At 42.6% G+C, this 10,699-nt stretch overlaps 1 protein-coding gene across 1 annotated transcript in view; it reads right to left on the bottom strand.

Annotated features, from left to right (window-relative positions):
* Nucleotides 1-7,982: 7,982 nt before the first annotated feature.
* Nucleotides 7,983-10,699, bottom strand: part of RNASET2 (ribonuclease T2) — a 20,834-nt gene continuing 18,117 nt past the window's right edge. The window contains exons 8-9 of the mRNA XM_010283506.1: nucleotides 10,480-10,554; nucleotides 7,983-8,174 (exon numbers count right to left, since the gene is read on the bottom strand). Coding sequence (XP_010281808.1) covers nucleotides 7,983-8,174; nucleotides 10,480-10,554 — 267 coding nt within the window. The remainder of the gene's footprint in view (nucleotides 8,175-10,479; nucleotides 10,555-10,699) is intronic.

Below are 10,699 nucleotides of genomic sequence, written 5' to 3'. Positions count from 1 at the left end.
AGTTCTCCATAAAGAACGCAGTACTTTTACAGAATAACAAAGCAGCAGCTTTTTCTTTCAAAATAGCTAGTAAAATATTCTTTTGAGAAACTGTGATAAATACCTGCAATTTAGGTTCATGTAATTCCTCCCTGATTGACTGTAATGAGTCTCCATTTGTCTTGTAAACCAAATACTTAATCACCATGTTCAAAATTACATCAGGTTATTACAGTGTTCAGTATGCCTAAAACGAAAAGCTATTAACTGACTGATTTGCAAGCCTGAAGGGATTTCAGAATCTGTATTAAAGAATACATTATTTATATTTCAGGATTATGGAATCGGCTCCATCTGGCTCTCTGTGGCTTATAAAACAAGCTGCCAGTAATTAAAATTTCCACCACTGACCACTGGTGACTTCCAGCAGAATTCAGCTGGAGAAGGTGAAATGCACAGAAATGCTGCTTACCAAATTTTAAGAGGTGGATGTGGAAAAGCCTGTCTGCTCCTTGTGAGATTTTGGGGGACCTGAGGCACGCAAATCACAAAATCTGATCTTGGGAAACTCTGGCTCAGCTGGCACCTCGTCCTGCCGGGGTTCAGCATCCAGCGCGCTGCTGCCTGGCCAGGTTGTTCCTTCACCCCCAGTCCTCGGGGCGGCTTCCCAAGAGCCCGTGTCACTTGTGCCGGCAGGACGAAGCTGCTTGCAAAAGACAACGGCCGTCGTGTTTCACACAGAGCTGAAAGTGCCGGTGCCGTCTGCTTGTAGGACGCAGCGGTGAGCGAAGCAGTGGTCCCAGCCACAGGAGAGGAGGTCCCTTGTACTCTCCCCTTGGCTGGGTGCAGCCGGGGCAAAGACTTTTTCTGCTTCCCCATTGAGCCCCAAACCGCCGGTCGAGGGGCTCTTTGCCACAGGGGCTCCTCCAAGTCTCTCTTTGTGAAGAAAACCAGCTGCAATTGCCCAAAGTGGGGAGACGCCCCGGGTGCTCATCTCTGCTACAAAACCCGCTTGTGCCTTTTCTCCAGCGGCCGCTTGTAGCAGCAGAAACCTCTCCCGGGTGTCTGGCGGAGGGTGACTGTGCCATATGGCTGAGCGGTGCGTATTTAGGCTAACCAGTGCTATCCGGGCTCCTGCTGGGAATGCCGTACCTGGTTTATCCCAAAAGGCTTAGGGGGGTTGCCCCAGAGCAGCAGGGGCACGCTCCCTTGCCGCCCTGGGAAGGAGCCGGATTTAAGACTCAGTCCAACTACTGCGTTAGTCATCCCTCTGCAGCACCACATAGGTCCCACCATGTAAGCACACGGAGCTCGGCTGCTTAAACCAGGGTTTCGAGTCCACTGTAGGGACCAGATGTTCTAATTGCCTCCAACAGCCATGATATTTTTAAGCATTTAGACTTCGATTACTTGTCCAGGGGAGGATGAAATGCCCCTCTGCAGACAGCAAGTGCAGGGAAGTTGTACTTAATTTGTGTGGGACTTAAAATTGTCATCAGATTTCAAGTTGAATCTCACTCACAGGGGGATAGTGGCAGAGCTAAGTAAGAACATACTCCGATTTCCCTGTTCTCCCATCTGCCCAGACAGACCAGGCTACCCATGCCATATTTCTGTTTAAGTAATTATGGAGGCCCCAGGCTGTTAACAGATTTAATGAATATCTGTTTTTGCCATCTTTTTTAATTAATTTTTTGAGACATTGTTCTTGGTCAGGTGTGAGTGTGATACCAAGCCTGTTAATCAGCCAGACATGCCAAAAACATGTGCCAAAGGGATAACAACTAGAGGATTAAAAGCTATCCATCAATATGCCTACCTTCCTCCAGACCTCCAGTGATCCTTTGCAATCAGAATCTCTCAAAACAATAATAGAGGGAGAAAAAGGGGGGGAAAAAAATAGGTATTTATTTTGAGCGTATTTTGTCCATCAGATTTAAAATATTTTTCTCTGCTACAATACCTGTGCCTTCATAGATGATTTGATTACTCTGCGAGATCACAGGCTGTGGTCTGCTTATCCCTCAAGTCACTGAGGATAACGAAGGGAATCAAAACCGACATGAGGCATTGGAAATGAGAGGGTAGTTTGTGTCCCAGAGCTATTTTGTTACAGGGATCATCCTGCAGTAGGCTTCAGAAACGACAAGCTGCTCATTGAATCCCACCAAAAGTGTGAGACTGAAATCTCTAAGACATCCAGGGGCTGGGGGATAGATAAGGCAGGGCCAGCTGTTACGTATAAAACTACTTCAGTAGGATACCGGCATCGTAAGCCCCAAACATCTGAGAGCCCCTGGGACAAGAAAGCGGTTCCCACTTCACGTACCGGCCAGCCAGCCTCCTGGCTAAAAAATCCTCGATGAATGCACGCCCCAGGCATTTGGCAAATACCGGCAAAACAGGGTTTATGAGGAGGGACAGTCCCTGCACAATATTCTTTTGAACACAAACCCGCAACCGCTGGCACTGGCAACTGGCAGCACAAGTCACCTGGACACGCGTGGCCTTCATGGTCATAACTCAACCTATGAAACCTTGGTAAGGGAGATGGATCTGTGGAAGGCTGTTGGGCTTAAATGACAGTACTCGGGTGACGTGGCAGCTCTTCCAGCCTCTGCTGGAAGCACGTACAGGTTCCCCACCCTCAGCTGAGCACTTTGGAAAGAGAGAAGCGTCTCTCCAAAGCTGACAGCAACCAAGTTCTACGCAACAACACTAAGCAGAAGTAAATGACCTAATGGCGGGTACCTGCTGGGATGCATCACACTTGTTTATAGAGATTGCAATTATTACAGGGTAACTGCTGTGCTTTTAGTTCTTGCTAATCTTCTTGTGGCTTGTCTCCTCTGATTTACACGCAGAGCACGGGTCTCTCATGCAAACAACAATTGTGTGAGTTATAGAAAGATCTCAAGTGAACAGCCTGTTTTCTGGTAAGTGAGGCTGGACTCTGAAAAATATTTCTTACAGACAGCACCATGGCATTCTTCAGCTTGCTTAAGAAGAATTTTCTTACAAAATATGGTCATTTTTGCTTCTTTTTTCTGTAAGATTACTGAAACATCAGTCCTTCAAACTGAGCACCGTGTCTGAATGTCAGCGCTGTGAGTTTCATGCTGTAGAATTTGATAGGATTCATGCCACCGATCTGTGGGCACAGTCGGGCTTGGCTGCTCTTGAGGTCTATCTAACGCTCACCCAAGCTGTGATGCTCCAGTGTACTTCGGGGTAAGGAGTAACGAAGACCACAGCACACAAACAAAAAATAACCTGCCCATCTCCCACATCAGGTCTCGCTTAGCCTCTATATTAAAGCTCTTATTCTCCAAAGCACAAGAAATTGAAATCCCTTCTAAAAGGAATTATTTCTATCGACTCTTGGTGATCTACGGCAACTCTGTGGAACAGGGAATAGTCACGCACAGGAAGGGAAGGTGCGCAGTGAGCCTTGCGAAGGAAGCTGCCTGAGCAGCAAGACAGTCTAAATTTAGAATAAATACAACATTCCTCATCATCGATTGCACCGCTCCTGGGAAAGCGACTTGCAAAGTCCTGACGTTTTCCCTTTGCATCATCAGTACCATCAGTCAGCAGTAATACCATCAGCAGTGCCGTTAACCTTCTACGGCCTTGGCTTCATGGTGCCGAGAGCCAGATCCAAACAGACCGCGGCTGCCTGAAGCACAACCACACCAGACCTGAGGTGCCCACACTCAAGAACCCATCCCTGTGCAAATGCCCCTTCCCCACTGTCACAGCCAGCACCTTCCGCTTCGCTGCCGTAGGTACCTTAGGCCGCCCATGGATGTGGTGACTTGCCTGTGCTGCCTGGGCACCGCAGTCCTGCCGCCGCCGCTTTCCTTCCGACGGGCAGCGGCTGGGGGCAGGAGCAGAGGCCCCAGCGGCTGGGGCCAGCAGCAGAGCCCAGCGCTCACCAGCTGCTGAGGGGGCAGCGTGGGGACACGACAGAGGCCTGTGCCACCTCCATTTCAGCCTGCAGAGGTAGCTTTGCCTGTCAGCTAGGCAATGGCAAGCGGCCGCTGCCTACACGAAGAACCGGAGCGATGGAGACACGTCCCCTCTGCTTCTCCTGTCGGCAGATCCGCTGCCTGTGTTGAGGGAGAGGCAGACGTGGCCTTAAGCACAATATACATGTGCATGGGTAGCTACCTAAAGAAACCGAGAAGCTGCTTTTTCCGATCTCCCATTTCCCCCCTGCACCGTAAACTTGGCTGAAGCTGGGCTCCTGCGCAGCCGAGGAAGGCTCCGCGCAGGCCAGGAGGAGAGCGAGAGAATGAGAGAGAAGAACCTGCCCCTGGTCTGGGAAGAGGGGTTGTCCTTGGAAAGGGGACAGCCTGCGCTCCAACCTACACCTGGAGGGCCGCATATGTGTTTTGCATGAGAAAGCACATGGGCAAAGGGTATAAACAAAGTCAGTCCCTTTGTGGAGTTGACTACTGTTTTAAAGCACTGAGACTACACAAACCACCCTCCTTGCTGGGATTTAGTTGATTTATTTAATGATGCAGAAAAGAATAAAGCCCCCCCTCTTCCCCAGGCTGCGCTGAATCTTCAAGGCTGACAGGTTTTATTTTGCTTAAGGAAGTGAGTGACACTGAAGCGATTTTTAAGGCTCCCAATATACCTTTGTTTACCTCTTGTATTTAAATTGTGTTAACCCAACTCTTGAAATTATATACACTTTGATGGAAAGCAATGGCCAAGGCTAGTAACTGGCTGTGAGCCATTGCTAGAGAGAACATAAAGGGCTCTCCTGGTTGCCCACATGCAGACATAGCCCTTAAAGCATCCCTTAAATGTATCACTTAAAACTTTATAGTGTCTTGGCATTTCTCTGCATAAAAAACAGTCAGTAGCTTTTAAAAGACATTTGTATCTTCCTAGAAGTTAGGCAGGTGGGACTGTCAAAAACCAAGCAACGGTAGTCATAGGTAGTGTTTTATTGCTACTACTAATAAATTAATCATAGCAAATTAAAATATTTAATGTGTAATAATGTTGGCAAAACAAAAAGAATGGGGGTGTGGTTTTGTTAAGGCAAACGCAGTACCTCAAGTATGGCCCTTCAACAGGACCTCACAGAGTCTGTGAGGTTATTTTTAGCCAACTTTGACTTAACATTTATCAGCTATTTTTTACTCAGTTGCAGGAGGTGGTTTTGCATGCTGCTGGCTTTGCTGTCTCCCTCCCTTCTTCTCTTTTTCTCATTGCAGATTATGCTAGTTTCTCCTCAAAGTTTAAAAACTTACCAGCTCCCCCCTGCCATTTCTCGCATTTGAAAATGAGACTGAAAGACGTATGGAAGCCATACTGCAGAGGTTGGTCATTTCTGACTCTCGTCTGTACCTGCTGACTCTCTATCTGGCAAGTCAGCTTTACATTTGAGCCTCACACTGTGAAGGCTGTTAGTGTAAAGTATGTATTTGCAGTTGTTGGCTTTGCTTAAATTAATGCATTACACTTGAACTGCACAGAACTCATACTGTGCATTTTGTGTCCCTAAGCACTAATTGGCATTATAAAAGAAAATATAATTTATACTGCAATTAAAAAAAAAAATCAGCCCATTGATTTGAGCTTCCATTAAGCATATGTCTGTGCAAGAACCAATGCTACCATTGCTTCCAAGTTTGACCTCTTCTTCTAACTCTGAAGAGGACCAAGGAATTAAAACAACTGCAGAAAAACAGGCAAACCCAACAAGCTCTCATTTGGCAGTACAGCATGTTGCTGTGGATTTAATGGGATTTTTTTTTTTATACTGCACCTGCTTATCCAAGGTGGCAATATTTACAGTGAGATTGAGAAGTCTATTGTTCCAATTAAAGACTGTGTTCATAACTGAACTGGTGACTGAAAAGCACTGAGCAAGATGTTCATGAGATGGTCTGATGGTAGTTACCAACCTCTGTTTCCACTTCCCTCACTGCTGATTAGCTTAACAAGCAAGGATATGGCACTGTACTCTGAGAACTCTGAAAGGAAGAGAACAAGGGACTACACCAAAGGACAAAAAAAATCCAAGCCATTATAAAAAGAGCACAATTTTGAGGAAAAGGTGAGTCTTACTTCTTTAAAAAAAAAACACCTTATGATGTGAATTGTAAATTAATGTTCATTCTAAGTTGTTTGCACTCTATGTAGTCTACCCAAAACCTATGCACCAATCTAAGCACTATCTGAAAGAGCTGGAGGGAGAATTTTGAAAAGTACATAAGCCTTGGGCTGCTCCTTTACAGAGAAATGCATTTTTCCCCAACAAGTATTTGTTTTCTTCAGTCTAAGATAATTTTTGTAATTAGAAGGGAAAAAATATTATAAAAAAAATCTCAAAAAGATTCCACAAAAAACAAGTACATTCTAGCCTTTTCAAGCATTTTAGTTCAGTCTCCCTACTTTTTCTTGCTTAAAAGATGGCAGAAATGGGGAAATGAAGAATTGTGATTCTCCTGGTCATGTTCAACATGAACTGACTATGCCATAGCTACTACAAAAACACTAGATCTGATTACCATTAGTATACCAATATACTATTAGTATACATTAGTATATTCCCCCTCTCAGGAAGGAAGACAAATTTTGAAAGAGAAGCCATCGTTCTACTGAAACACAGATACAGAATGCAGTTTGTACTAATTTCTTAGCTGTTAAAATGAATACCTCAGTTTCTAAAGAAAGGACTGAAAAACTGACAGCATTCTAGAACTGCAAGGTAAGAGAGCCTTAAATGAAATGTGGTAGAGAAACAGGGACAGTAAAAAATGAGAGTAAATGTAAAGTTTCTAAACCCAAAAAAACATAATAAATGTGTTCCTAATACTGCATTTCACGTTTTCACCGTAATATTCTTCCAACAAATGATTCCTTGAGCCATAATTGTCTGTTTCTGAAAGACAATTTGAGACACACCAACACAGCACTGTGTACAGGATGTAATGCAAATTTGGTCTCCTTTGGAAACATGGAACTTTGTGGCATGTTATTATTATGGGATAGAGATGCAGTGTTGCTAACATTTGTAATTTTCACTGAAAATACTGTAGTATTTACTGTTTCACTTGTAAAAAGCTGTTTCTTGGAACAACTTGGTTATGTGACAATCTCATTTTTAAATAAAAGTGCAGGCACTCACAATTGTGTCATAATGCTAAATGTTCAAATACAATGAAAAGTTAGTAACAACATATTTCTAGGGCCCAACATTTTCCTATACTAGCAAGTTAGTTCCAAGGTTGGTTGTTCTTCAAAACTGTATGGAGCTACTATAGCAAAATCAAAGAATAGGTAAGGCTACAAATACAGTCTTCCTGCGGTCCTTTAGGCAGAAGTGCCAAAACCTAGTGAAAATATTTCATTCACTAAGAAATCATGCAAAAGTTGCTATCTTTGGTCTACCGTGATCTCCGAGTGACGAAAGATTTAATGCCTCAGAGGATGTGGCCTCTATTCATCACTTCTAGAGAGCAAATTTACGCCAGGCAACAGGTATTACACCTAGGAAAGGACTTCCAGACAGGTGTTTTTGTTTACAATATTTTCTTGTCATCTCACCTCAGAGAGAGAAGCAGCCTTTGAAAACGAAGAATTACTTAATTTCCCTGACTCACTGGTGAAAACCAAAAATGGCTAAAGTGGCAGACTTAACTGCAAGTGAAACTAAGAAGTCACAGTTCTATTTTGAACATTGATTCAAACCATAAGCAAGCCAAGAAGTCCAGGCAAAGCTGTGAATCAGATTCTGATCCCATCAATATCAGAGTCACAATTCAATACTTCAGCCTGTGTAACTGATATTACAATGTGGTCCATTCTCCTTTAATGGCAAAAGAAGCGTGTTTTCCAGCAGAAATCTTCACGGCATGCCTGTGATATGGACAGGGCTTTGTAATACTCCTAAGTCAAGACTACTTTCCAAGTTAATAATGTTTAAGGGTTTTGTTTTTGTTGCTGTTTAAAAAGCTTTTCAAACTCTTATGGCTTCATTTGTGATCTTGGACCTGTGAAGGATAATAGGTTGGGAGAGTATCACTGCAGACAGACAACTCCTCAGTTCCAAGCTTCAAGTGAGCCTGCAGTGGGTCGGATTCACCCTTCAGCGCTGTGCAGTTTCTCAGCTGCAGTTCTTTGGTGAAGCAGAATTCTATCTGACCAATCGTTTGTGCTTTTTCACCCTAGAAACATGAGGGATGAGATCAGCTTAATGGGAGAAGAAAATAAACCAATTCTTCACATACATATTGCTTTATCTACAGAATACAGTAGTGCTTATATTTGCCACTTGAAAAATGCAAAGGAGACAGGTACCAGAGGCATCCACTCTGAACAGCTTATAGTACATACTTGTCTTTAAGGAGCAAGCAGACAAGGAAACACATTCCAACAGCATAATTCAGTAACAATTTGGAGAATCTGCCGAACTAGTAAGTCTCATTATGAAATGCTATGACACGGACTATCTTAGCATTTACCAAACCTGACCAATACACAGAAGCTGTTCACCTTAGTGATGAGCTCTGGCTGAACTCTGTGAATATTGAAGGGTATGTGTAACCTGAAAGCTATCTTTCAACAATTCTTTTGTAGCAGGTTGGGAATGGAGGCAAAGCAAATTATTCAAAAAGGAGAAAAGAAAATTGGTTTTATAATAGCTTTTACTGAAAGGAATACAGAAGCAAGCTGTCAAAAGTAGCAGAAATGTCATTTTTGGACAACAGGAAGGAAGAAAAAACATTGGCCATGAATACGGCAGGCAGGCATAGAAGCCTTTTATGTGGGGATTATATGAAAATCGCCCAAAATGCTCAGGTGTGACAAAGTGCATGTGGAAAAAAATTGGTTTTGAAACCACTAAGCAGGACAAAAATGTATGTACAAGACAAAAATAACTGTGGTGGCGGCTTTTTTTGTTGTTGCTTTGGTTTTGGAAGTTTTTTTGGTTGTGGAGCTTGGGGGTTTTTTTGTGTGTAATACATTTTAAACATCAAAGTACCTCCATAATGCACTTCAGGCATCGACAAAGCTGGAACTCTGAAAAGAGCTATCTTTAAATAACTGGGGTGTACTTTTTCCTTTCTATTATCCATTAGCTTCAACTGTTAAGCACAGGAGACTCAAACTGTAAATTACTTTCACATAATTTGAGCAGTATCCCAACTGTACTAAAAGCAATAGCAGAACTACAGTGAACACAGCTAGAAACTGGCGTTTCTGTTAGCTCTGTATTTCTTCAACACCAAGAGGTGTGTGTGTGCTACCCAGATTCAACTCATAACCCTTTGTTGCATAAAGTAACTTAAAAATACATTTTAAAAATATTGCAACCTAGAATTCTTTTTCACATGAAGAAACATCTGAGTATAAAAACCTCAGAGCACTACTAAAGCAAAGGAACTGACAACACACAAGCGAATAAACTCCAGGAACAACTCTATCTTGGCAAGTTTTCATAAAATTGTCATCTGCGTATGGGCAATAAGTCTTCCAAGTGTTTTGCAGTAAACCACTTTTATCAAGCTGAGATAATAAGGAACCACTTACAAGAGGGAAAGCTTTCTTGTGGGTTTGTTTTTTTGTTTTATTTTTAAATAAAAGCAGAGTAACCTAGCTAAAAAAGGAAACAAACAGATATGCAGCCTACCCATGTAATTGTTCAGAATACTATTTTGTTCCTTCAAAGGCATTTTTGGTTCAGATATGGTGACCTGTATTTTAGACCACAGCACACTGTCTCTGTGTACCACAATTCACCACTGCATCATGATTCACAGTACAATTGTTGGCAAAGAAAAGTAAAAAGAAATGGAAATTTTAGACACTGTTGGCTCAAAAGGAAAGACTATAGTCATCCTGAACCACAGTGAAGCTCAGAATGCCTTTTTGTTACCTCTTCAGATACGGGCTTTTGAGAACAACCTCAGAGACAAGCCTCTGAGCTGCTTTATTTCTGAAGGATTCTGTCCATTGAGTAACTTCTTCATGCAGAACACGAGCCATGCGCAGTGAAGGGAAGACTGCTGTTGACAGGCAGTACCCTCGTCAAGGCTGACAGTCACTGGCTCTATTCAGCTCACTCTTGTTGGTTCTAGTAATTTGCTACATGGCAATTAAGCTTTAGGAGGAAGAGTGGAAAGTACTCAGTTACAGCAATGTGTCTAGCATGGTGGTTACAGCATTCATGCAAGAGATGCAGGTCCAAATCTTTTAAGACAGAGACCTTTGAAACCCAGCACTCCAACTTTCTGGGTAAGTATACTAATAGCAAAGTTACTAGGTAAAGCATGGACACTTCCTCCACTAACAATATCTCTGCATTAAGAAAAGGCTGTGGCAAGAGTAACATAAGCTTATTTATTGCTTTTGTTTTTCTGATAAAAAGTGCTCTTAAAAAAAAAAAAAAGAGGTTTTTGGTTAGTTGTTTTTTTCTGTGGTTTTCAGTTTTGAGGGGGTATGGGGAACGTGTGTGTTTCGGGTTTTTACCTCTTCTGGAGGAAGACACTGGATCTTTGGCATTACACCATAAAATCTTGTAAGAGCTTCCTTTATGGCAGTCATCTGAAAAATTAAAAAGCTTATGTAAATTAATAAGTCACTAGCACATCTTCCAATAGCTCCCACACTTAAGTTCACAAAAACTTTTAGATAAAGCACAACCTTAAATAACTATACAATTAAAAAAAAGATCACTTATTCTCTAGAA

The sequence above is a fragment of the Phaethon lepturus genome, unplaced genomic scaffold, assembly GCF_000687285.1.
Source record: "Phaethon lepturus isolate BGI_N335 unplaced genomic scaffold, ASM68728v1 scaffold14520, whole genome shotgun sequence".
Lineage (NCBI taxonomy): Eukaryota > Metazoa > Chordata > Aves > Phaethontiformes > Phaethontidae > Phaethon > Phaethon lepturus.
This window is presented reverse-complemented; position numbering and strand designations above follow the sequence as displayed.